The 27,597-nt window shown below is 33.6% G+C and overlaps 3 protein-coding genes across 6 annotated transcripts; 1 reads left to right on the forward strand and 2 right to left on the reverse strand.

The window, feature by feature from the left end:
- Nucleotides 1–914: 914 nt before the first annotated feature.
- On the forward strand, nt 915–3,394 carry LOC118033582 (probable serine/threonine-protein kinase PIX13). 2 transcript variants are annotated; one of them, XM_035038589.2, is made up of 6 exons: nt 915–1,254; nt 1,355–1,716; nt 1,906–2,047; nt 2,146–2,285; nt 2,687–2,810; nt 2,941–3,394. In XM_035038589.2, the coding sequence occupies exons 1-6, from the start codon at nt 1,038–1,040 to the stop codon at nt 3,270–3,272; spliced, it is 1,317 nt and encodes a 438-aa protein (XP_034894480.1). In that variant the 5' UTR covers nt 915–1,037; the 3' UTR covers nt 3,273–3,394. The 2 variants fall into 2 exon arrangements, with proteins under 2 accessions (XP_034894480.1, XP_034894481.1); XM_035038590.2 differs by having other exon boundaries at nt 1,972–2,047.
- A 237-nt stretch (nt 3,395–3,631) lies between these two features.
- LOC118033583 (probable serine/threonine-protein kinase PIX13) lies at nt 3,632–10,105 on the reverse strand. Of its 3 annotated transcripts, none has more exons than XR_012170221.1 (8): nt 9,641–10,105; nt 7,663–8,045; nt 7,151–7,286; nt 6,911–7,047; nt 6,557–6,680; nt 6,022–6,416; nt 5,466–5,835; nt 3,632–4,142 (listed from the first exon to the last, which is right to left on the reverse strand). XR_012170221.1 is itself a non-coding variant. In XM_035038591.2 (6 exons), the coding sequence occupies exons 1-6, from the start codon at nt 9,732–9,734 to the stop codon at nt 6,061–6,063; spliced, it is 1,230 nt and encodes a 409-aa protein (XP_034894482.1). In that variant the 5' UTR covers nt 9,735–10,105; the 3' UTR covers nt 5,704–6,060. The 3 variants fall into 3 exon arrangements, 1 of the variants encoding a protein (XP_034894482.1); XR_004684886.2 differs by having other exon boundaries at nt 6,008–6,416; XM_035038591.2 differs by lacking the exon at nt 3,632–4,142 and having other exon boundaries at nt 5,704–6,416.
- A 12,352-nt stretch (nt 10,106–22,457) lies between these two features.
- Nucleotides 22,458–24,020, reverse strand: LOC118033637 (probable WRKY transcription factor 11). The gene is made up of 3 exons (XM_035038693.2): nt 23,336–24,020; nt 23,049–23,174; nt 22,458–22,938 (listed from the first exon to the last, which is right to left on the reverse strand). The coding sequence occupies exons 1-3, from the start codon at nt 23,932–23,934 to the stop codon at nt 22,758–22,760; spliced, it is 906 nt and encodes a 301-aa protein (XP_034894584.1). The 5' UTR covers nt 23,935–24,020; the 3' UTR covers nt 22,458–22,757.
- Between the last annotated feature and the right edge of the window lie 3,577 nt (nt 24,021–27,597).

Below are 27,597 nucleotides of genomic sequence, written 5' to 3' on the forward strand. Positions count from 1 at the left end.
AACAAACACCTGTAAAATGAAAAACGAGCTAAATATCAAGGTGATTAAAAAAAAAATCAAACCAAACAAATTACATTACCCAATTAATAATCAACCAAATCTTAAGTGATGAAACTAAAAATGAAAAAAAGACAAGACATTTTTCTAAAAAAATATCAAATTGTAATGGATAAAAATATCAAATCTTAAGGTCTGCCTTACCTGCTCTGCTTAAATTTCAACGATCCTTGGTCATTGAAAAATTAGATTGATTTGTTTCAGATCTAGAAAAAATCATTTTCAACCCAAAAAAACACTTGAAACATGCACCTTGTAAAATATATTTATAGCATCTAACAATTCAAAAATTGACTCTAAAATTCACAATCAATCCAAAACCAAACTTTTTTTCATGTTCAAATCTACTACTTCAAGCAACTTAAGGAAAAAAAAAAAAACACCTTAGGCAAACTCTCTTCGATATAAAGAACTTATTGGCGGAGACATCACTTGATTTTTTTGGCTAAAGTCAATCTCAATCATGATTTTTTCTCTTTATTACATGAATCCAACTACTTTTTCTCTCGTTTCTCAAACTATAAACTAAAAAATAAAGAAAATAAAATCTAAAATCAAAATAAAATTTTATAAATTTTTAGGTATTGAAAGTTTATAATTTGCAAAGTTGGAATATCAAAGTGTATTTAGACCCAAGCTTAAAAAAACAATATCTTTTATCGTGTTTTTCTGTTAAACATTTATCTTTGAATCTTTTTATTCCTTAATAAATATATTTTAATAGGTCATCAATTTGAGCTCATAAGAATGTAATTAGAAGAAAAAAAAAAGAAAAGGGACTAAAAAATAAATCACCATGGCAATCTATAAGACAGTGGCGCGGGACCCGGTGCCTTTTAGCTTATTTCTTACCATCTTTAATGCACGAGGGGCCTGGGAGACATTTCGGCGGCGCTAAGTTGTCTAAATCTATGAATCTCTCTCGCTCAATTTTCCGAAGACATTGTGATTATTGATACAAGAAAGATAGACTTCTTTTCATGGGGATTTGCTGCAGTTGCATTTCTTGTAATTCAGCCGCGGGCCCAGATCCTGCAACAGCCCCAGCTACAGATCCTGCAACAGTCCCAGCTGCAACTCCAGCTCCAGATCCAGATCCTGCAACAGTCCCAGCTGCAACTCCAGCTCCAGAACTAGCCCTGGATCCATTCCCTGACCCAGACATAGTTCCTACCTCCCCTGGAAATCTCACTGAAGGTTGGTTTCTGAATGGTGACCATAACCTTATTCTTGCTCGTTTTCAATGTCATTATGTTGCAGGGCCTCAGTTTTACCATTTTGTATAACTTGGACTCAGGTGATGTATCTTCGATGGCTAACAATGTCTCCGGCAACAGCTGGTTCTCTATAGCCACCACCAATGTCACAACATGGATGTCTCAAGCAAAGGGAACTATTCGGGGTAAATTTGTCCCCGAGGAAGTTGAATTCTCAGCTTTTCAAGATAAAATTGTGTCAGAGTTAAGAGTTTTCACGTTTAAAGAATTGAAGGAAGCAACCTTCAATTTTAGAAGTGATATGTTGCTGGGAAAGGGAGGGTTTGGCAGTGTCTACAAGGGTTTGCTCTACCAAAAGCTGCCGATTGAGGGTATTAGGAAACTTCGCATTGCTGTCAAGAAATTGGATTCAAACAGCAAGCAAGGACTTCGACAGTGGCAGGTAATTCTCCATTATATTATTTTTTATTATCTATTTATTTATTTTGAATAATATTTATGCCATATCAATCTAAATTTTTTTAAGAAAATTAAAGCGAGATAATTCTTAATATATAAAATTAAAACTTTCAAGCTATAATAAATTTAAATTTTATTACCACATTCTACTTGATAAAAGTTATTGGTACAGACGGAGGTCGGTTTCTTAGCAAGGGTTTCTCATCCTAACATTGTAAAGCTGCTAGGATACTGTCAGGCTGAAGGAGATAAAGAGTTGCTTATTGTCTATGAATTCATGGAGAAAGGCAGTTTAAATTACCATTTGTTTGGGAGTAAGAACCTGCAGTCTGCATTGTTGAGAATCTAATTATTGAAGAGATTCATTATTCAGTAATTAATTCCATAGATTAAAAACCTCTGTGCTGTGCAGAGCGCTCAGACCGCATACTTCCTTGGGAAACAAGGGTAAAGATTGCTACAGGAATGGCTCAAGCCTTGTCTTATTTGCATACAATGGAGAGGCCAGTAATTTTCAGAGACTTCAAGACCTCAAATATTTTGCTTAATGAGGTAAAGTTCTGTGTAGTTTCTGAATTTCCAACTGTAAACACTTTGAACATTGCCTTCTCTTTGCAGTTTTTCTGTAAATCATAATCCAACCTCTCATTGATGGCAAAAGGAGATCACACTAGTGCTAAATACTAATTCAAAAATTAATGCAAAAACTAGCACCATGTTACCAAACAAATTGTCATCGTCTAAGAAAATAAATATCAAAAGCAAAACATGAAAAGAAGACGAAAAAATGAAGATAGAAATTGAAATGATATCCAACAGGTCTCGCAGTTCACCCACTTTTTTACTTTTTTAATCTTCAGTTATATTCTAAAGCAATCAAAAGTCCAAACAGAAGATTTAAACTGAAAAGACACCCCTAAGATTATTCCTAACATCAAAGTTTCTGTATGTAGTCCTATATTCCAAAGTTATCAGATTTTGGCTTAGCAAAATGGGGACCCAATGATGGCAGCCAATGTGTACCAGGGAATGTTTTGGGCACACGTGGTTATGTTGGCCCTGAATACAAGACTGGAGGTGATTGATTTCTTGTACCTTTTAAGCTTAGGATGTCTTGATGATTCAATGATGTTTTGCTTCAAAGAGATCACAAAATCTGTGCTTGCTTCAGTTCAAGGCCATGACATTTAGTTTGTTGATTGGTCAGGAACACTGTATGTGAAGAGCGATGTGTACAGTTTCGGGGTAGTTTTGGTCGAGATGCTGACAGGGTTACGGGCAATTGATAAAAATCGCTCACCTGAGAAGCAAAATCTGCGGGAATGGACTTTGCCAATTCTATCAGATAGAACAAAGTTGAGACATATAATGGATCCCAGGTTGCGGGGGAAGTATGCAACCAAACAAGCTCCAGAAGTGGCTATGCTTGCTCTGAGATGCCTTAACCCAGTTCCTATGTTCCGGCCATCAATGAAGGAAGTTGCCGATACATTAGAAGGATTAAACCTCCATACCTCACATCAGAACGAAGACATTTAAAATAGTTCTGCTTGCTTTATTGTTAGATGTCTTCATATAAGGTTAAACCTCCGTTGCATGTTTTTTTTTCCTTTAGCTCTGCAATTGTCAAATCAAAATCCCATTTAGGATGCTTGCATAAAGTTATTTTTTCATGTGTGATCTATTACTTGATAAATGAATATTTATTTATTTTTGAGAAAAAATACAGATTAAATGAACGCGTTCTGTGATAGGAATCTGTCGTGTGAAGAGAAATCATCAGAAGATAAACAGGGAACAATTACAATGAATCCACTAATAATTTATCAGTATTTAATGCAAAATAATGCAGAGAAAAGAAGAGGTAATAGTTAATACAGGTTAGCGAGAGATAAGCATGTTGATAATAATAATAATAATAATAATAGAGCGCTAGACATACATGCAAATAATATAAATGAAGAAAAAATGTCTGGATCTGGAGGAGAAGTCATGGAAGTCAACCACACAAATCTATATTGACCTACTCTCGGATTTTTTTTTGTTTTACAAAAAAAAAAAACCATTTACCTAGTCCACGTTTATGTGATCATTGGTTCAAGATACAATACTTTTAACGGGGACTTGCTGTCGTGTTTAGTCAAATCCAACCGTAGCACAAGCCATTGCTGCTGCAACTGCCCCATCTCCAGCTTCAGCACTAGCCCTGTATCCACCCCCCTGAACCAGACCCTGCTCCTCTCCTACCTCACCTGGACAACTCATCGAAGCTCCGTTTCTAACCAGTAACATCATTCCGCTCATTTTCATTGAATATTGATTTGCCTTGATCTTGATCTTGATGAAAACATTATTTGATTTTTCAACTAAATATCTCTTTTGTTATTTTTCAGTTTTATTTTTACATTTCTAGGATTAAGGCAACATAAACACATAAAAGAGGAATAAATTAGATATGTAATGTAAAATTATAAATTCAAAATTTTTATCTAATAAAATGCAATTCTAAATACTCAACCAAATATAGAAGCAATAAACAATATAAATATAATAATTAAAGAGTTTAGAGAGATTGCACCAACATTTATATAGGTTTGGCCTTCTTTTCTTGATCTTCCATTTAAGAGTTTCATTATTATACACCTTTTTTTTAACAGATAAGATCAAATCGTTATATGATCTTTTTGCAGGTGCAAAATCAAATACAATCATTTTGCAAGCTTAGAATCATATTGTTATCCCTAATCTTTTTATAGGCTATAGACTAGAAAACCTTTCATCAATACTTATTAAAGGATAAATATTAAACCACTCACATTTTTGTTTTTAGAAGACTTTTTTAAGTGTTTAACGTATCACTTATACTTTCCACAATATACTTTTTTAGTAGAGTTGATTGAAATAACAATTAAACATTTTATGAGTATTTTGTTATTTCACACCTAAACTTGTTTTTGGATGATTATAAGTGAAACAATGGTGTTATAAGAGCTATGTTTAGATTTTTATAGTTTTTGGAATTATTTTAGAAACGAACTAACCATTTTGAGAAGCAATTAAATCGTTTCTCAAAACAGTTAGACTGTTTTGGTTATTCCTTGTTGTTTCCAAAATAATGAGATCGTATGTCCACATTTTGTGTTATTTGTGTGTTTTGGTCTCTGCTTTAGTTAGTTTGGGTTTGTTTAGGTTGTATGGGTATTATAAAATATCTTAAAACAAGTCTTGTGTTTTTTTGACAAACCCTATTATAAAGTCTTGTGTAGGTATTATAATAGTCAATAACTGTTATGTTTACAAGTTTTTTTGTTCTTGATATTCACAAATTCTTTTTTATTTTTTTAATGATTTCTTGAATAATTTAAAATATGATAAAAATCACGCAAAAATATACGCAAAACACTTAATATATATTTGCGCAAGCATGTATTGTGTTTTACTCAATAATTAAAATAAATTTAATACATGTGGCACACAGTCACATGTCACATGACATTAAATCATTTAAATATTATAACATAACATTTAAAAGTTTTATGAAATATATTACAAGTAATTAATATAATATGCATATATTAAAATTATATCAAATTAATGTTTTATCATTCAATATCTATATTATCATCAAAAACATATATTATATTAGTTTTCGTAGCAATAAGAACAGCAATTTTCACCGACATTTATTCAGCTTTGAAAAATTTTATTGAGGAATTGTAATCTATATTTTACCTTTGATGTTGCTGGGTTGCTTGCTATCCAATGTTGGTGGTTTTTTAATAATGTCCGTACTGTGAAAACAGGGTTTGTCAGTGTCTACAAGGGCTAGCTCACAGAGAGTACCAGGAAAATACGCATTGCTGTCAAAAGATTGGATTCAAATGGCAAGCAAGGACACAGAGAGTGGCAGGTTAATTAGCAAACTTTCTGCTGATTATACCTTTTTGTAGTTAGGTTAGAGAACCACTAATTACCCTTTTTCAATGAAGTAGAGACAGGCTTCCAATAATTACAGATTCCTTTCTAAAAACACTCTTATCAAGCGAGTCCAGCAATGGTTGGGAGAAGTAATTGTACCCCATTGATAAAGACAGATGAACAACTGCGTTAACACCAAAAAATATATATCAGTGCGCCTGGTAGGGATGTGCCCTTAGTACCAGCCAAACACTCCCAACTCTTTTAATTCTGCTACAGCAAGTCACATAAACTCAAAACATTTCATGAGAACTAATTACATGAATTCTTGTTTGAATTATATGAAGAAAGTATACCAGCGATCTCTCACCTGTGTTGAGACTTGATGAAGAATAAAACTAAAATGCTACTAACAGCTGTGTTGACCAGAAAGAATTTTACGATCTCCCAGTCTCATATGGATGGCATCAATCTGTTCAAGTGTCTCAGCAATTTCTGTCATTGATGGTCGGAAGCGGGTATCAATTTGAAGACATTTAATAGCAAGGTGAGCTATTTGGGAAGCCTCTCCGGGAGGATATTTTCCTTCCAACCGGGAGTCCATTATTTTTCTCAACTTTCTTCTATTTTTCAGACAAGGCTTCACCCAGTCAACGAGTATCTGTTTCCCACTCGGACGTTTCATGTCAAATGCTCGTAAGCCAGTTAGCATCTCGATCACTAGAACTCCGAACCCGTACACATCACTCTTTACATGCAAATTTCCTAACCAACCAGCATGCTATCAATTAGAGTATGAAATCAAGTTCATGACAAAAGTTTTTAAATCAGTCATGATCAAAGTTCTTCAAAACTAGCTTAAATAATCCAACATCAATGTCGAGTTCAGAAGGATTAATAAGCACCTGTCGCAAGATATTGAGGATCAATACAACCCTTCGTGCCTGTGATTCTTGTATTGACATGTACTGAATCAATCAAGGGACCCCAAAACGACAAGCCAAAGTCTGCTAGCCTCGCGTTATAGAACTAAAATAAAGAAGTTGGAAGGAAATGAGTCGTCTTGAATATTTCAACAAACACTTCAAAGAAAACTTTATGTTGCATTCTCCCATAACTATTTTCAGTGGAACCGGCAAGAACTAAAGGCTGGAGCTAGAGGAATGTTATCGGTTCAATCATTAGTGGAGTCTTGAAATAACATTCATTGTTTAAATGTTTGAGGGTGGTTAGAATGTACAAGCTTCATATGAACTTACCTCATCAAGTAGTATATTCGAGGACTTGAAATCTCTGTAAATCACTGGCTTCTCCAATGTGTGCAAGTAAGCCAGACCTCGTGCAGCATCTATCGCAATCTTCAGCCTTATGTCCCATGAAAGAGGTGGAAAGCGCTCTGCGAACATGGAAAACAAGTAGGAAATGAAGATTTAGATGTGCATAATAATTCCAGTTCTGCAAAATGTTAAAATTTCCAAGCAGTGGTAAATGTCTTTTACTTCCAAAGAGATGGAAATCCAAGCTTCCTTTTTTCATGAACTCATAGACAAGGACGCAATCTCCACCTTCCAAACAATATCCCACTAGCTTTACTAGGTTCGGATGAGAATGCAATCCTAAGAAATACACCTCTGCCTGCACCAACACATGGAAAAGTAATTAAGCAAACAGCTTATAATGCCTAAAAGAAAGAACTATCCCCCAAAACTCTCGTAACCACCTCAAAAGACAACTTGGCATAATATATGAAATCTCAAATATCATGGAATTTTCAGTTCACTTATGTGAAGTTAACAGACAGAATTTTTAGAAACATAACTTGAGTCAGTCCCAAGTCATTTTAAATATTTACAGGGGATAAGTATTAAAAAGGAGCTTTGAACTAACATTCCTCTTCCAAGAGAGATCTTGCAAGGCTGAGCAAAGAAAGAATATAGTTATCTTCAAACACAACAAAGAACAGTACGACTGTATGAAAGATAGTGAATACAACATTTGAAAATCCATATACCTTCCACTCGTTAAATCCTTGTGTGCTGTAAGAACTCAATTTCTTGACAGCAACGGCTGTCTTCTTTATACCCCTTGGAGGCAACTTCTCCTTGAGCCAACCTTTATAGACGTTGCCAAAACCTCCAGTTCCCAGTAGCAAATCGGATCTAAAATGATATGTTGCAGCTCTTAGTTGTGCCATTGTGAAAACTCTCAAGTTGGTAGCGCTTTGCCCATTTGGTAAAGTCCCATCGCCACTTCCAGTTGCATCTGAGAATTGGCTGCTCTCAGGGATATTTTTACCCCAAATAGCTGTGAAGCTGCTACTTGGTTGAGATATCCAAGTTGTAATACTGGTGCTTATCATAGACAACCACCTACTGTTGTCAGAGTCATCGCCACCTACAAAAGATGTATTACCATTGCATAAGCAAACGAAACTCATATAATCAGAAAATCGCAACCAATATTTTCCAAATTTGAAACAATAAAAAGTGGAGCGCCAACAAGTCCCCAATGATTTGACCATTTTTGCACTCAGATAGCAGAGTTCTATTTTTTCCTTTTCTTTTTCTTTCTGCCACTTAAGCAACTAGAGTTGCATTCCATTAGTAATGCTCTTAACTCCTTTAAATATGTCCTGAGATTGCGTTCAGCGACACAATGGAGAAGGCAAAAAAGATGCCACCTTTGCAATGCTTCAAGGGTTGGACACAATTAGCAATGACAATGGGGGTCTTTTATATTTTAGCATGATAAAAGTTTTTGTAAAACAATACAGGTTAATAAATTATTAGGAAAATAGTATAATTTTAAAATAACCGCTACTAAGAATAATGGTTATACATAACCGGTGATTGTTTCGAAAGTTATTTTTTATTTAAATTAATTAACAAATACAAAAGTTAATCCAAAATTTTATGAAGATCCAACAGTTAAGAAATGACATTTAAAATCTAACAACCAAGAAAGAAAAAGGAGATAAAGTGATTTGGTGGAAGAGAGAGATGAAGAAGAAAAAAAAAAGATAGAAAAAATAGGTCATTGTGAACATAATGAGACTCCAACTTTTAAACACCTAGTATTATTAAAAAGATCTTGACAAGATGATTTTAACATCACTTTGAAAGATCACAAAACAAGTTCATAATTAACCCCGAACAAAACTCCTAACCAATTACAACTCATTTGGTGGTCTTTTACAGTGTTGTTAGAATCATCTCATCTAGATTTTTCTAAAGTTACCGAGTGTATCGGAAACAGAATTATAATTAATCCCGAACAAAATCCCAACAAAACCCCAACAAGATGTTAGAATCAAACAAGTTATTACAATATTTTGAAAGACCACCAAATAAGTTTATAATTAATCTAAAAAAAAATCCCTAACCAATTACAATTCGTTTAATAGTTTTTTAAGGTGTTACTAGAATTATCCTATTAAAATTTTTCTAAAAATATCAAAAATATCAGAAATAGAGTCTTAGCATGTCTCCCAGAACTCATTATTTCTTTTCCTTTTTATCTTTACTATTTTTCTATTCTATCATGTCATCCCATCTCCTCTCTCTTTCTTGATTATTGAATTACATTTTGAACACGGCTAAATAACAACTATTGCCTATAATTAGTGTACAAAAATAATATTTAAAAATATAGATATGTTCACAATATATTATTTTTCAAATATTTTTTTAAACTATATCATTCTCCATAGTACTATTTTATGGAACTCTGTTTTATAAAAATAAAAAATTATTCCAAAAGGCAATAACGGCTGTAAAAGAGTGAAGGGGCACCGACAAGAAAGACTTGATCACAGCCACAAACATGAGATAAGCAAACGATACGTTATAAATTAAACCAAAACTGAGGATTCTATCAAACCAAGTCAGATTTCAGAAGCTCAAGAGCAAAACCAAACGAAACCCAATTCGAAACATTCAATGAATAATAAAATTAATGTAAGAAAAAGTTGAAAATGATTGTGCTGTTACCTGCACTGACATGGTCATTGGTGCTTGGTGTTGGGTCTTGAAATCCTAGGGTTGTTGCTGGTTTATGAGCTAAACAGCTGCAACAAATGCCCATCAATTAACCGTTGCTGTAATCTGTCTCTCCTTTCCCTTCTTGTGGTAATATACTGCAAAGAGTCAGCAAGTAATGCCCTTATATTTTTCTGCTGTGTGTGTGTGTGTAAGAGATAGAGATAGAGATAGAGAGAGAGAGAGAGTTAAGGGGGAGCGCCATCTTTTTGGACTCGGACTTTGAACATGGAAAAGTGGAGCTTGAGTGTCAGTCGTCATCAGGTGGCAATGCAGTATTGTTTTTATTTCGTCCTTCTATTGTTTATAATATAGTTCCGGTACTATTTCTTGTTATTCAATTTATCACCATCTCTCATGATCGTCAAGAATGATAACAGAGTGGTGTGATACTGTTAATGGTTGCGATTATTTCAGAAATCGACACGACAGTGGTGTTTGTTTCTGTGCATTGATGATTTGTTCAGTACTGACTAGATTAAGGATATTTTTTTCAGCCGACCAAGCCCATCACTGAATCTGGTCATGGGCTAAGAGAATTTGTAGTGGATTATTAAGACATCTGATCCAGTCAAACACTAGCTTTGATTCTAAAAGAAGTATACATAAAGCAACTTTATTAAGCCTACGCTAAACCAAGTCCATGCTTGGCCCACCTCATCAACCAATCCGAGTTAATGTGGAGTACTAGATATACAAGACTTTTAAACAAAACCTATCAAATTTGATAAATGCTAGTGATGGAATCAAGAAAAATATACAAGGATAATTTCTCTAAACTTTTTAGTGTGTTGGGTTAGCATGCGTCGATATTAACACGTCTTAGTAGAGACACAGTAGGTCTAGTCAAAGCTAAATCTAAGAGCTGACTGGGTCTGGCTAGCACCAAACCCAACAACCGCCAAGCCTCTAGCATACTGGGTCTAGCAAGTACTGTGAAGCTAGCGGGACGTGCCTAACAAATATTTTCTAAAAGTGTCGAGCCCGGGGATTTTTTTCATAACAACTCGAGCATGTAGTAGAGACGCGGTGGGTCTAGTCAAAGCCAAATCTAAGAGCTGATTGGGTCTGGCTAGCACCAAACCCAACCACCGCCAAGCCTCTAGTGGGTCTAGTGCTGTGAAGCTAGTGGGACGTGCCTAACGAATATTTTCTAAAAGTGTCGAGCCCAGGGATTTTTGTCATAACAACCCGAGCATGATCGAATTTGCTACACCCATGAATTCAAACACAGTTCTTAAATATAACACCATTAATTATATATATTTTTACATAAAATATTAGAGAATTGATTTCTAAACAAACATGCTTAATTAAACATGTTTACACTTCGCCAACACTATTAGGTGTGTTAAGGTCTTTCATGGTCTACCGTGCATCTAATTTTTAGGTGGATAAAATGAGCGAAATATAACTCAAAATATCATAAATATGAAATTACACTTCAGTCTCTTCTCTCCACATAAAACAAGACTTATAGGTTATAAATACACCATCAGACCTTCAGAACAAATATTAATAATTTTCAAAGCATCTCTCTCTAGAATATTATTATATTTTCTCTCTTTAAAAAAAAAAATACTTATTTAAACATCGGAGAGTCTCCACCTCTATCAAAGAAGATCTTTTGCAAATACTAGTCAGAAGCTGCTTTGGCCTATCAAACACCAAGTATAAGCTACCAACTACCTTAGTTAGAGAAAATGAATGAAATTGTTAGAATCAATTGATTAACCGATTATCCAACTTGGAAGCTCTTTTCCTAGACTAGGATTTGTGGGACTTCGTCACCTAGTTAGATGGTTAGGCCATCGGATTAATTAGTGACTCTTGCTTTTAAAATTATTTATTGTTCGAAAACATTAAATTAATATTTTTAGATTATTTTTTTATGATTTTAACATACTGATATACAAAATCAACAAATTATTTTCATGTACTTTCTATACATTTTTTTTTAAAAAAAAAACTATATACTATATTACCAAATACACACTAATAATTGGTAATGTTGTTCTTACAAAAATGAAAAATAATTGTACCTTATAGAATTTGAGTAGGGTACCTCCATCTTAAATTACCATGTGCATACGATCCAATTCATTAAAAGCTTGGTACCAACACTTCAATTTCTTCCTCTCTGCCTTTACCATTAATGTTTTTGAGAAAGGGAATAGCAGTAATTATTTCATCAAAAGATACATCTTCAATCAATATTTTAAAAACATAGTGCACACAGCACACTCATTTAATGAGAATAAGAGTTTGAATTTTAGCTAAAATTAATTAAGGTATATATATAGTTGGATCCAGATATTTATATTAATAATAAAAAAAAAAATTGACCTGATCGACTAATTTAGAACGTCTCTTTATGAATTCTCTTTATATATATATATATAAACATCTTTAAGAGTTTGGATTCTTCATTTTCTTCATTTTCTAATCGCATTTAACAACCGCCACGTTTACCTTTTCAGATTCAACAAGGGCGTGTGCTGAAGTCATCAATGAATGGCCACATTTACCTTTTTGCACTCAAGAAAATTCTGTTTTGTATTGGAAAAGGAATTTACAGAGCTTGAATAGAAATCCAAACAGGGTGCACCTATATTATAGATATAAAACCGTTAGGTTTTCACCTCGGACCTATATCGATCCGGTTTTAAAAAAGTTAAAAAATTAATCTAATAAAATCTCAAGTTAACTTATTGATTTTTATAACTCGTGGATTTTTATTTTAAAAATATTATCAAAAAAATCAGTTGTTTTAATAAATTTTTTTAAAAAGATTTAGATCAACCAGGAATGATAGGGACCTGGGTCAATTGATGTATTTATCCCTTGCTTACATAGCCTAGTAAAGTGTTGTTTATTTTTGTGTTTGTGATTGTATTAGTGCTAGTTTTAAAAATATATTTATTGTAAAAATTATTAAATTGATATTTTTAATATTTTTTATTATTTTAATATATTAATGTTAAAAATTTTAAAATAATTATTTTAATATATTTTCAATTAAAAAACACCATTTACCACAATATATATCAAACACTAAGAAAATGTTTGAGATTATAACACAAGTTAATTTTTAAAATAATTTTTTTACTTAAAAATATATCAAAATAATTTTTTTGATATTAATATATCAAACCTATTGAAATATTTTTTTTAAAAATATTAATTTAATATTTTATTTAAACCAAAAATATTTTTAAAAAACAACTAAAAAATTTTAAATAAACATTCAAAAATTGCCCATCAGCATCATAATTCTCTACTGTCCTAGCTATACATGTAGATTAGCTCAGAATTCATAGTGGTCCAATTAAACTGGCCATGTCAGTCAAGTCAATGACCGTGAAGCAGTGCTTGCAAGTTGCAAACACCAAATGGTCAGCAACTAACTAATTAGAGGTTCATCAAAGCTTGTAAATCAGTACACGATCTAGCAGGAGAATAAAATTGAGAAACAATGGTTTCAAACTAATAATTGATTTCCATTTACATTTTACACCATGTTATTCTTCTCATGACAGTTTGAACTTGAAAAAAAAAAGAAAGGCAATTTGAAGTGAACAGTAGTAATACAAGTAATAGCCAATTCACCTTCCATCATCCCCTTCCCTTCAAGACTCCAGTCTTGAATCTTCTCATGAACCAAGAAAAAAAATCGATAGAAGCTATAGAACAACAGCAAGAACAAGAAAAAGACTAGCTAAAATGATTACGTACAGGATTTATAATATGTGTTTAAGCTGTTCTGATCTTCTTGGAATTAGATGCTGTGAACACCATACAAACCGAATCTAAATCATGTACTGGGATTTTAAAGAACCCTTGTGGAGGAGGACTCGATTTCCTCTTAGGAGGCCTAGGTTTCTTCGGAGCTGGAGGGCACACCAGTGGTGACTTCAAAACATGAGCTGGTGACTTTGGTGTGCTAGGACTTCTACACTCTTGATCATCTTCATCAAAACCTAGATTCTCCTTTGCATCTGCTTCCTTGGCTTCACAGAGCTTTGCTCCAAGACTAGCACTAGTACCGCATCCTCTTGCGGCGGAAACTGTTCTTATTGGTGTAACTGGCCGGAATTCTGCTGAAACTTCAAGACCCATTAGCCACTAAGCCTAAAAGAGTACAAATCTTTCAAATCAAAAGGAAATTCAAGAAAGTGCAAATGGGGTCACAGGAAAAGGAAATTGAGAGCCAAGAAACGTTTATGGGAGACGGAATTGAGATGTAGAGAGGGGGGGCAGGGAAGAAAGAAGAAGCGTGCTATAAAGGCAATTAAGAGGATGATGATGTGTTGTGATGTAATGTGGAGAGTAGTGATGGGGAATGATGAAGACGAATACCCGCAAGAGCTGGGAGAGTAGCAAAAGAGGACAAGCAACATTTAAGACAAATAAAGTTAGGGAAGGAAGTAAGAGATAACACAAATAGTTAGCGTGTGGGAGTGAGTTGAGTTTTAAGGGATAAAGAAACGCAGCCTTTTCACTGACAGATTGGCACAGTTTGCACATCTAGCTCTCATTGCACTTCTCCCCATGTGATGGGTTCTCTACCAAAATACCCGGGCTCTTACTCGCATCTTTTCGACCTCATCCCACATGTTTGATGGTGCTTTTGGTCCCTCCGTTCTTAACTTCTTCCGGTTCGGTCCCATTCACCTTGATTTGTCCTAATTTCATCCACCTACTCTCCGTTGTTACTTCACCTAACTTGGGAGTTACTTTCCATGAGTAATAAAGAAAAAGATGAAAATACTTGGTTCAAAAGATTGAGAGAAAGATATTGATTAAGAATATATATAAAGGAGGTAAGTTTGTCAGATCTAATATGGATTGTACATTGCATGGTTATTGGAGTTAAAACCCCTCCAGAGATTACATCACGTCATGATTTCTCTAGGAAATTAAAGAGACTAAGTTTATCCTTGCAAACAACTTTATTTGCTATTCTCATCTAATCTTTTTGCTAAATACGAAGATAAAATGGCTATCAAATGGCTGCTGATTGCTAAATACTAATCTTTCAGAAACCAGGAGCTTGTCTCGCAGAGGGTAAAACTGAGAGGAGGAAGGTCCTTTACATCTTCGGTTTTGAACCTTTTCATGTATGAAATGAACATCAACTCTTGCATGCTTAATGCGGGCAAGAAACAATGAATTTGAAGCAAGAAAGATATGTAGCTCCAGGATCATCACAATGAATATTAGGAGGAAAATTAAGATATGGAGATGCGTAAATCTTTAAGAGCCATTTGAATCCAGTAAAATTCAGTTGTGCTCGTTGCAAGAGCACAATATTATGTCTCTCTACTGGATCTGGAAACAACCGATTGCTTCTTAGCACACCACAACACCAAGCAAGGACTAAAAAGACTTCATATCCAGTAGTCGATTTGTGATCATCAAAAAAAAAAAAAAAACACGTGTATAGTACAACCCCATGATCTATTGTGCCCTTCAAGTGGCCTAAAACACGTTTGGCTTGATGACGAAGATGCAGTGGTGTGGGACAATGAAGATATTGGTTATTAATTAGAGTATTTTGTTTTTGCTGGATTCTCTTTTCTACTAGATCTATGAGGATGATCCATAATTTTTGGATTCAGCCAAGCACGAGTTGTTAGACCATCATTTTCGAGCTTAGTCAAGCACGAGAGCCATGTTTCTTTTTCTTTACTATAAGAATCTTTAACTCCATGATTAGATTATAAGTTAAAAATATTTTATTTCTTAACTAGTCATGGATGTTTTTACTCAAAGAGTCAAAGATATTTTATAAATATTTTGGCCCTTTATCTAAAAAAAAAAAAAACAAGCCACATGGATTATAAAAGAGACCATGAAAATCTTTAAAGGGCAAGTTTAATTTTTTTTCCCCACTCCCTATTGCATGTGTATTCTTATTATAGTATATTATTAAATGCTTGTATATATATTTAGGAAATGTTTATTGTTTTTATGTTGTAATCTCTATATTAACTTTTATACATTACCCCTATATATAAATACGAAAAGTTGACTAACTAATAGGTTAAGTCTCATGTTATTCTCAACTTCATATCAGAGTTATTACACTTTAAAACTCTTTTTTCTTCTCTCCATTGAACTCTTCATCTCAACCTAATATGTATAGACTTCTTCTTCACCTTCTGCTTTGGACTTTTCTCTTGATGTTGCCGTATAACCCTTCCTATGATTGTTGTCGTGAATCCTTAGTATTTTTTCTTCTCCCTCCGCTTTGGACTCTTCTCTTGTTGTTGCCGTATAACTCTTCCCTACTATTGTTGTTGTGACTTTTGTCATCATAGAGGCTTTAATTGCAAACATTATTTCCCTCATTAATGTTATAGAATCATCTCAACCCAATAGTTTAAGTTGTTAGGTGAGGTCTCAGGATCTTAATTTTATAGGGATCAGGCACCAGCCACCAACCATTTTGAATAGGAAAAGTTAATCAAATTACCAAAACCAAGAGATTTATTGATTATCTACGACATAAGCCTTGGCCGACAACCGTTAAGGAAAAATATAAACCTCATTAATTGCCATAACTAATTCATGGAGTAGAAAATTTTAAGATGAGTAAGGATGCAATATTGTAAAGCCCCTCGTAATTTGATGATACTTAGTTATATCTTCAAGAGGATTCCCTGAGAAAAATAGGAGTTTGCCACCACCCACAACATATGAAGGAGTGTAAGGTTTGGCTCCAAGCATTTTAGCATAATGTAGCACATCAAGGATGTACTTACTTTGCCAAAGGTGGAAGCTATGAGAGTCTTAACACACTTGAATTCCAATTAAAAAAGTAAGAAGAGCCAAAACCTTTTCCCATGTTACCCCTAATATGTTATAAAGCATAGTTATTAAACCGACGGGTCGGGTTTAATATGTGCAACAGCCCGGCCAAACCCGGGTGACCGGTGGGTCGACCCGCAAACCCGGCGTTTTTTTTTTTAAATATGAGATAAAAAAAATTGGTTTAAATATTTCAACTTAAAATGATAACATAGTATCTTGTGGGGTTTAAAACCCTTTCATGTATATACTCTATGTTTACATGAAAAAATCATGTTTTTTTCAATGTGGGATTTGAAACCCATTAGTAGTTCCCAAGGAAAAAATACAATATGGGATAAAAAACCTTTTGTTTAAATACTTCAACTTAAAGTGATAACATAGGTGGGATTTGAAGCCCTTTCATATATATAATGTTCCCATGAAAAAAGTTATGTTTTTTCAATGTGGGATTTGAAACCCATTAGTATATATACTCTATGTTCCAAGGAAAAATTCATGTTTTTTCAATGTGGGATAAAAAACCTTTTGGTTTAAATACTTCAACTTAAAGGGATAACATAGTATCTTTTCAAAGTGGGGTTTAAAGCCCTTTCATATATATACTCTATGTTTACATGAAAAAAATCATGTTTTTTCAATATGAGATTTGAAACCCATTGGTATATATACTCTATGTTCCCATGAAAAAAGTTATGTTTTTCAATGTGGGATAAAAACATAGAGTATATATATGAAAGGGCTTCAAATCCCACATTGAAAAGATATTATGTTATCCTTTTAAGTTGAAGTATTTAAACCAAAATGTTTTTTTATCCACATTGAAAAAACATGATTTTTTCCTTGGGAACATAGAGTATATATACAATGGGTTTCAAATCCCACATTGAAAAAACATGATTTTTTCATGTAAACATAGAGTATATATATGAAAGGGCTTTAAACCCTACTTTGAAAAGATACTATGTTATCCCTTTAAGTTGAAGTATTTAAACCAAAAGGTTTTTTATCCCACATTGAAAAAACATGATTTTTTTGGGAACATAGAGTATATATACCAATGGGTTTCAAATCCCACATTGAAAAGACATAATTTTTTCATGTAAACATAGAGTATATATACGAAAGGGCTTTAAACCCCACTTTGAAAAGATACTATGTTATCATTTTAAGTTGAAATATTTAAATTAATTTTTTTATCTCATATTTTACATGGATTTTTTCATATAAAATATATATTTTTTTAATCAACCCGGATAATCCGGGTTGACCCATAAAACCCGAGACCCGGCCCCTTGGCCGGGTCAACCCCCGGGCCGGGTTTAATAACTATGTTATAAAGTCATTTGATTTGAATGCTACATGAAGAATATAAGCCAGAAAAAAAAAATGAAGGCCTAGGATATAAAAGAACATAGCATGAGTGATTTGACATATGTTGATTTCTACATATCCACTCATGTACTATATCTAAATTTTTTTGGTTCACCCCATCATTTCCTACTTGTTCGATTGTTGCTGAGCAATATTTAAACATTAAACAAGCCTTCTCAGAAGGTAATATAATGTGGTTGATTTTCTCTCTTTTGCAATCAGTTTTGTTATAGCTTTTGTTAATTGCCCACCCCAATGCAAACTCTGCATGAAGTTTAGTATCTCTGAATAATCTTTTCCATGAACTTGTTCAAAGCCTTTGGCGACCAACTCTTAGGACGATCAAGTCTCCCATCTTATTTTATGTTTATATACCCAATTAGTGTTACTGATATGGTGGTCAAGAGGATAGGGACAAAGAGTCCAAGTGTTATTTTGAATCAACACAGCATGCTCATAATCGATGGCAGCTCTCTATTCTTCATAAATTATTGCTTGGGAAAAGGTTTTTGGTTCAGATAAAAAGACGGTGGTGTTAAGAGCAAGGGTTAGATATCTTGTTTGGTAATGGAAGATGTTGCCAAGAAAGGACTTTAGGCGTAGAACGCCCATTTAGGAACTAATACCAAGAAAGTTTGTGTACTTGGTTTCGAAAATTATGAAGATTACTTATGAGAATTATTTTTAAAATAATTGTTCTGCATAAAAATTACCAAAGGTTTTATATGAATGTTTATAATTTTTAGTTTTATATGATGCTCTGTTAAAATTTTGATTTTTGAAAAATAAATTTCAAATTAAAGATAAAGAGACGTTGGCCAACGTTTATGTAAAAAAAAAATATTTTAGCTATTCAAATAGTACGTTGTTGGAGGCTTGGAGCAATTAAAATAAAAGAAAGTAGCTAAAATGACAGTTTTTTATTTTGTCTTTAGATTTGTCTCCTGCGATGGAGTTGCTCTCCAAGAGAATCCAAGAAGGAAAGAAAACAATTACAATAAAAACTAGAATGGTAAAATGGTGGAATTCATTCTGCACGTCACGGGAGGTTCTAAGAAAACTCTCCAATGGCTGTTGATTGTGCGGAACTGCCATCAAGGTGTTACATACTGGTTTACTGCTTCGTTAACAGTTTCTTCAAAATTGATGTCATGTTTTGTCAGCAGTTGCCTTCAATGGCAGGATTTAACACCGTGATTGACGAAGACACGTCGAGATGATACGACGACAGATTAATAGAAGTAATGCAACCAAACTAAGAGAACATAGATATTAGAAGGACGAAATGCGCCTTCATCACACAAGAACATGGCACAGATGGCTACTGCTTTGTTTTGTTTTGCTGCTGTCGCTGTCTGCCCATGTTAGTTCCCTCACGTTAGCTTTCATCCATTCGTTCATGTTCTCTGGTATTAAAAAAACACAGGGCAAGGCCGTGTTATCTTCAATCAAGATATTAAATTGTTTTACTTTTTCACCTCTTGGCAGTTAATTAAGAGTGTTATTATTGATCCCAGCAACCCCCCCTGCTAGCTTCTTGTACAATATTCTCCAGCCAATCATCAATGGATTCCTGACATGTTTGAAACATTCGTATACACAGAGATCATGAACTTGCAAAACATATAGCCTCAGTTTCTACAACTTAAATCATGATCCAAGCGCAGCCCTTGAGAAGAAATTAAATGAATTGTAGGTCTACATATTCTTTCGGCACTCATATTTCACTATATATATATATATATATAGTGTGAATGATTATCGTATCTTTTCCAATCATAATTATAACACAGGACCCCTCTTTTTATTGATAAATCAATTATTTTAGCTATAAGAATCTTGGAAATTGAAGGGAAGGAGTGAAATTTGAAATTACATGTTTTGCACGAAACATTCTGAAGAAAAATGGAATATATTTCTTAAGAACTACATATGACACGTGAATTAGCTAGCCTCAGCCATGATACATGAACTTCAGACAGCTGATTTTTGTCATGAAATTAATTACCAAAAGAGAGGGAGAGGTAAGATTTACATTATATCTCATGATATCTTCATTGCCTTCAGAGAAACCCATCATAGTGAAGATGAAAAGGACGGTTGCTTGAGATCCAAACCTAATAATAATAATAATAATAATCTGGTGGAGGTGAGAGACAAAAGCTGTTGGGATCACATGACAAATCTTATTGATTATCTTTGGTGGGATATGATGCAGTGGTTAATACATGACAAATCACGGGGCTAATTTAGTAAATATAATTATTATCAGTCGACAATCAGCCAAGACACGTGAAAGAACCCTTTTGGAACCTTTGCTTCTCGAGGATTCGAGGAAGAGGAATCCCAACAAATATTGCAAGTATTCTGGCTATATAATTAAGAGAGATTTAAATCTAATTAAGTATTTGTAATTACTATTTTATGATAAATCCTCGTGTATTAATTTAATCTCTTTAGATAAAAAATAAAATAAAATAGTGTAGCATGAGTGTAATGATTTCCCGAAGAAATTAATACCTTGTTTATCTTTTTTATCTTTTTTTCCTTTTTAAGAATGGATTTTGATGCAATCAATTTTGCCATTAATATAAACTCTGAATATCTAATAAAGAGGAGAGGGGGCAATATATTAGAGGAAAAATCGAGTGGTTCTTGTAGGCTTTTTACCTGGCATGCATGTGGCCGTACGTATGCACTAACATGTCCATGGAAGTGCTTTTACAGACAAGCTTGCGTTGTAGTAAGGTCAAAGTTCAGAAAAGTTATTCATGTCCTAATTCAATGGCGTGGATGTTCTTCAAATCTGGAATTCAACACCTCACTTCAAGTTCAAGCTTTAAGAGGAGGTTATAATCTCTCCTCTTTCTAACTACACTGAAAGGTGATGATATCTCGTAATTATTAATTTTTGAGATATCAACCAAAATAATAATTAGATTTTCTTTTTATACTATTATTTTTTAGTTCGAATCATATAAAACAAGAGAAAATCTTTCTGGGTGCTGTTGACCGTACGTATTGTTTCATAGGGTTGTTGGAATGGTGATAAAAGATATTTTTTAAAGTATATTTTATTTGAAAATATATTAAAATAATATATTTTTATATTTTTAATTTTATCATGTCAAAATAATTTTAAAAACTAAGAGTGGACCAGTGATTTTCTAGAAAGTATATTTCATTTTTAAATTTTCGCGGTAAGCATTTAGGTGAATTTTTATTAATTTTCTTAATACATCAGGCATATTTGAAACCTAGTTTTAAAAGTGAGTTTGACATGAAAAGATATCATATTAGTGTTTTTTTCAAACATATGCTGATATAAGAAAAAAAAATTTTAAAAAATTAATTTAAATATATTTTTAAATAAAAAATACTAATTTGAAAGAATTACTCACCGTGGAATTAAATAGAAAGAGGAGCAGGAGGAGGAGGGGACCGGCGCAAGGTGTCTACTGGCTATACGGTAGTACTTTTATTTTATCTCTATTGTGAAGGGAGTAAAGGTAGAGTGACGATATCCGAATTGGTTCAAAGAAGGCGGGTAAAAAGCCCATCCAATCCTCAAGGTCCAGTATTATTAAGCCCAGACAACCTTATTTAAGCCTCGTCAACTTTGGAAATCCATTACCACTTAAACTTCGTTAGTGGGATTATTATTATTATTTGACATAATAAATGGAGGATTTGGTGTTTGCTCCGTGCATGAAACTCAATTTTCAGCTGTAAACGACGTTTAGAATTATGGTAATAATTTTATTTTAAAATATTTTCTTATAAATGCATTAAAATTATATTTTTTATTTTTTAAAATTTATTTTTTACAATTATTAAAATGAATTTTGTAAAAAAATTCAAAAAATTCAAAAATATTTGTGTTTATATATATATATATATAAAACACCCGTATCTATCTCCTCTCCACACACCAAGGGCATTCCCAGCTCTTTTCAGTTCTTCACCTTCATTATCGTGCAAGGAGATTCATCCTTCACTTGGAATGATTAAAGAAAAGATAACAATGCTATCACCGTAAAATATTCTATTTTTCTTCGATAACTCTTTAATTAATTAATTAATATATCAAAATACTCGTCGTATCGTTGTTCTTTCTCTCTCTCTCTTTTAATATCTATTATCCACAAATGAATCCAATTGAAACAAAGAAAGAAAGAAAAACCATGGATTTTGTTTTCGAGACCCGTTCTAAATGTTTAAAATTATCTAAAGATTACATGTCAATTATCCTAAAGAAATTATATCCTTACAAATATTGATATGCTCATTGAAATTCTAACCCACCCGAAGACCCACCAGTATTCAAAACCCAAGAAAGCTTGGGCATCCAATGAACGAAGAATAATTGTATCCTCTTTCTTCATAAGAAAACAAGGAGCATATGTGATGGGTGTCGTCGACCAGCAGCACCTCCATAGCTGTCATGGCCCCCATGCCTGTAAGTTCCTTTGACCTTCCTCTGACTAAATGACACTTGCAAAATATTCTAAATCCCACCCACGTCTTTTTTGACCTCTTCTCCTTCTCTCCAAACATTGCCATCCAAGAATCCAATCCCATATCTTTAAAAGAGAACATAAATTAATTAATGATACCGACGAATTTTCATAATAGTTCCTTTCAATTTCTATTCTACATTAATCTTTTTTGTTTTTTTACACAAGATTTGAAATCCCCAAGCCACTTGCATGTGGCCCATCATTTCTTCTTTCAATTTTTTTTTTACAATCTATCAGACCTTCTTTCCCTTCTCTGACTCTTCTCAAAGACACCGTCACGGCCAGAGAGTCCGGGCCCTTTCGCTACCGTCTAAGACGGATCGTCATTCACCACGTGTCCATCATTGCCTTCTCAGCTTTTCTCATGTTGAGTGAAACACGTGTCGCACTGCAGCACTAGCCGTGACGTCTTCCGGCAACGGAGTATGTGAGTGACGGTGCTCCCCCTCGTAAGTCACAATAAGCATGGCCGAGTCATCTACGGCACGCTCCACATGCTTCCTTGCGGGACATCCCCTCACACTACTACACTTGTAATACCCTCTACACAAGAAGAAAGCGTAAATTATTATTATTTCACAATCATAGACTGGGTCAAAAAAAAAATAAACATGATTAACGGTGGATGATTGAGGCATAAAATAAAATAATACCTTGGGTATGGTGAGCCCTTGATTGGCTTCTGACCATATTTTCTCCATGAGTACTCATCTGCTGGTATATCGGCAAGCTTGGAACTCACGGCTGGTACCCTTATTGTCCTCTTAACCCTTGATTTCCTAAAATCACAAAAACAAAATGAAATCAGAAAATTTTTAGATTCAATCTATCAAAAATTCCTAATAATATTCTGTGCTTTGTTTGAAAAAAAAAGAAAAAAAATTTATTATGTCCTTCCGGTTAGTAATTATCAATTATTTCTTGGGTTTATAATTGCTACCTTCTTTTGGAGCAATGACAGCTGCCACCGGAGGAGATCTTTCTGGCGGAGAGGGCATGATCGTGGCATTTCTTGCGGTGGGTCGATGAGAGAGGTGGTTTTCCGGTAGATCGAGCTTGAGTTCCGAAAAGAGAAGAGCCACCTTGTTTCCCATTAGAGACACTCCCATCAGCTGTAACAGAAGACACGAAGGATGAGGTAGTGGTGCCAGAGCTAAGGCTATCCTTTGAATACTGACTACCCAAAGACAGGTCATTTTTCGACTCAGCTTTAGGGGGGCTCTTACTGTTAACAAAATCAAGGTTCAGTTTTTGAGGTTCTTGAGGGACAGGTCGGACGGGAACCGGGTAGGAAGAAGGAGAAGAAGTTGGTCCACGGCGAAAACGGGCATGACCGGTCCGGTTCAACATGGAGATGACTTGCTTGAACTTAGCAACGGTGAAGTTTGTGATTTCTCCGCAGTCAAGTTGGTGGCTTGGTCGAGTTTGGTTAGAGAGTGCAAAGATCAAGTGCTCCATGCTCTCGAGCCCAGCTGATGCAGCTTCTTGTATAGCCATCTGATCTTTCATCTTTGAATACCTAACTAGATCCACAGCCATGATGAGAGACGAAGAAGAAGAAAACCCAACACTTGAAGGTGAAGAGACAGGAAGAAGATGAGGGGATGGTGTGGTTTTTTAGAGGAGGAGATGGGAGATGAGAAGATGTTTATAAAAGAAATGAAGGGGTGCAAAGTCAACAGACTCAACGTGGAAATGTCAATCTAAGGGTGGAGAATGGTTGGACTTTTTGCATGAGAGAGAGGGGGGGACTTGTAAGAAAAGTCTGAAACGAAAGTGGCAAGTGGTGGGACCTAGTGGTGTCATAAAAAGAAAAGAAAGTTTAGGGGGAAATCAAGTAGTTTGATGGTGGTTGTCACGGTGGTGGAGGTAGCTTTTGATTTTTCCTAGATTGGGGGATAGTCAATGGTCATAGTGGGTGACAGACTATACATGCACATGAGATAACACAGATTTATTATTTTTTTAAAGTATTTTTTAATTTAAAATATATTAAAAAAAATAAATTTATTTAAACTTCAGTCCAAACACTAGAAAACTGATCAAGAGAGAATAATATTTTATTTATTTTTAAAATTAGGTTGACAAAGGTTTGAGTTTTGGTGATCGCTAGAACATCTTTGAAGGCAAGCAGATGGAGTAGTGCTTATTAATTCATCTAATTTATGTTGACCACAATTTACAAATGAGAAATTCTAGGGTCTCCTGGCTAGTTTGGACTTTTAATTATCGGTTTTAACAAGGTGATTGCTAGAACATCGTTGAAATCAATTTATATTAAATTATTTATATTCTTTTAATTATAATGTTCACTAATTGCAATGAAAGTTTCATGGCTGTTTTTTACTTTTTAGTTTGTTTGGATTGTAAATTATAGTAGTTTTTTTTCCCTTCTATTCATCCAAAGTGTGACTTAATTTAATTTATAAACTTGTATTTTTTTAAAAAAGAAAATTGCCAATTAATTTAACCGAGGTTATTTTTTTTCTTGTTCATCAAAATAATGATTTGTTTTCTTTATTTTGACATTGTCAAATTCTTGTAGTTGACTCAGCTATAATGTATTTTTTTCTTATACTCAAATTGTGAAATTCCAAATAAAAAATGAATAAAAAGTTTTCCTCATATTTATTTGTCATATTATAATTAATATTATTAGAAAAGCAAAACCCGTGAGTTATAGAGAAAATTAGAAAAAATACTTTTTGTATTTGAAAAAAACTTATTCGATAATTAAAAACTCGTTCTGCGTTGCAATCTAATTATGTTTTTAAAAATTTTTTAAATATTAAATTAATTTTTTTATTTTCTTAGATCATTTTCTTATGTGCTAAGATTGAATTAATTTTTTTAATAAATTATATTATTTTCATACATTTTAAAATTAAAAATACTTTAAAAACAAAAATCTTTCAATTGTACAACTTAAAAAAAAAAAAGGGACTAAAGCATGAAAGTTTGTATTAAAAGTCAAAGAGCTACTGCTAATAATGCTTGGAAAAAGATGTACTATATGATAATTTATGTTCTAGTCAAAGACGTTCCTTTACCTTGCAACAAGGAATTTGATACTTTCTTGTCCGGATATCAGCCTATCGGTTGAGAAGTTTCCTGTGAACATTTGCTTTCTCTTTGTGAACTTACTCATGTTACAATCCCAGCACTTTGTCTTCAGTTGTTGGATCTAACAACATATTTCAGAATCACAAAATAATATAACAATAGACTATATTAATTGAAAAAAAAAATTTATATAAAAAAAAAAAACAAGTGAGTTCTTCCAATTTAAGAAATCATAAGCTAATCCTTCATGAGCTCTCACCATCAACTTAATTATTAACCAAACAATTTCTTTAATTAATATATAAGCAAACAACATTATTTTTTTTTTAATTTTATCTCTCCCATTTTTTTTATTTATCACCCTCGTATATTATAAATATTCGGTAATTATAGCGTGAGTATTATTAAATCTCTCTCGTGTGTGCTAATGGAGCTTTTAAATATAAACTTGTTATTTAATTTCCTCTCTCAACGTGTGAAGAAGCATTGCACTGATCCCTCTACAAAACTTGCGTTTTGTCCACATATCCATGTGAGTTTCGCAAGGTTGTTGTCGTCGTCGTCTTCGTCAAATAAATCTTTTTTAACATGTATGAAAATATATGGATTGGATGTGATTTTTCGTGAATTGGAGAACCAACTTGTTGACTTTTTAAACTACAAAGACTAAATTATAATTCACGCCTTAATCAAGCAAGCAAACGGCGTAATAAGGTAAAGAGACAAAGACAAGTCCATGGACACCAAGCAAGCAAACGGGTTAATAAGGTAAAGAGAGGATATTTTAGTGGTGGAGGGTGTCGGGGGAAGCTTAATTATAGAGGTTTTTGTTTGACTTGTTTTTTAAAAGAAAAAAGAAGGGAGAAAATAAAAAGTAAAACTGTTGACCAACTATTCAGATTTCAACTTGGGATAGCAGGTGGAATTTACAGCCGTTGGATGGGTTTTCGTTAGATCCAACGAATGAAACTCTGTAATGGTTTAAGTAATAATAACTGCTGTTCAGGTCAGCGCTTGAAGGATGAGTAATTTATTAGCAACACACGTGGCGAAGAGTTTCAACGCCTACTAGACAGAAGACATAGCTGGAGATTGCGTCAATTTCTGCCATCCCCAACGTTTCTATTTTCAAATGGCAAGGCAAGGCTCCTTTATTATTAGCCAGGGCAGGGCATGTATCGGGGCCCAAGGGACCAAACTCTCTGTATCAGGGCGTATAAAATTGACATGAACCAACCCTACAAGATTTTAGGGTTTTTTTTCAACAAAATTGTGGATGGAAGGAGCCTGGTGGCTCCTGTTTTTTTTTTTTTTTTTTTTTTTTCTGCTAAAAATGGAACGCCATGGCACTCAGGGAAGCTCACCCACCGCATCCTACATTTGTTGAATATGATGCAGCGGCAGTTTTGTTCACAATCAAGGATTCAAATTACAAAGCTTGCTGATGGGGACTTTCCTCCCATTGTTGCAGATGACATTTCTTTGCCTAATGCCAGGACTAGACTTGGATAACCGAAAATCCTAACTATTGATTTCTGTAGCCTGCTCTTGCTCTTGATGTGCAGGAGTTTTAAATGCATGGATGTCTTTGTTAATAGTAAAAAAAAAAAGATTTTAGGGTCAAAGTGGAAGTTCAATATCTTTGACATACAATCTCAAATTTAGTCACTTTCTTATGTGAATTAAATTTATTGCTTCGGCTAAGTTTGGTATTTTATAAGACATGGTTTGACTTCAAGGTTAAGGGTTTGCTCAATGTGCATGTGGATTATATATGGATTTTCATTTAATCTAAGGGTAAATTATTTTGAACATTCATGTGATTTGATTTTTTTTTACTTTACAATCAAGTTTTCAAATATCATATATTGCAATCTGAAATTTAAAGACAAGTAACACTTCACATCCTTAGAAGTTGGTGCTAGAAAAAAAATTATTTATTTATAAAACTGTCATTCTATTTGAAATAATAACTAAAATGTTATCAAATCTAAAAATAACAAAAATACCCTGAAATACTTGGAAAAAAAAGTAGATAGTAGAAGAAAAAGAAAGAAGAGAACAATCATTATTTCTCATCTTTTCTCTATCTTAAACTACCATGTGCACCATATTTATAACCTTATTTAAAAAATTATT

Source organism: Populus alba, chromosome 6, assembly GCF_005239225.2.
Source record: "Populus alba chromosome 6, ASM523922v2, whole genome shotgun sequence".
Classification (NCBI taxonomy): Eukaryota; Viridiplantae; Streptophyta; class Magnoliopsida; order Malpighiales; family Salicaceae; genus Populus; species Populus alba.

Coding starts and splice junctions, on each gene's coding strand:
- LOC118033582 (XM_035038589.2), top strand. CDS start 1,038: ATGGGGATTTGCTGCAGTTGCATTTCTTGTAATTCAGCCGCGGGCCCA. Junction 1,255..1,354: donor CCCTGGAAATCTCACTGAAG/GTTGGTTTCTGA, acceptor ACTTGGACTCAG/GTGATGTATCTTCGATGGCT. Junction 2,286..2,686: donor CAAATATTTTGCTTAATGAG/GTAAAGTTCTGT, acceptor TTCTGTATGTAG/TCCTATATTCCAAAGTTATC.
- LOC118033583 (XM_035038591.2), bottom strand. CDS start 9,734: ATGGGCATTTGTTGCAGCTGTTTAGCTCATAAACCAGCAACAACCCTA. Junction 7,287..7,662: donor AAGGATTTAACGAGTGGAAG/GTATATGGATTT, acceptor GTGTTGGTGCAG/GCAGAGGTGTATTTCTTAGG. Junction 6,417..6,556: donor TCCTCAATATCTTGCGACAG/GTGCTTATTAAT, acceptor CTGGTTGGTTAG/GAAATTTGCATGTAAAGAGT.
- LOC118033637 (XM_035038693.2), bottom strand. CDS start 23,934: ATGGCTGTGGATCTAGTTAGGTATTCAAAGATGAAAGATCAGATGGCT. Junction 23,175..23,335: donor TGTCATTGCTCCAAAAGAAG/GTAGCAATTATA, acceptor TTGTGATTTTAG/GAAATCAAGGGTTAAGAGGA. Junction 22,939..23,048: donor AAGGGCTCACCATACCCAAG/GTATTATTTTAT, acceptor CTTCTTGTGTAG/AGGGTATTACAAGTGTAGTA.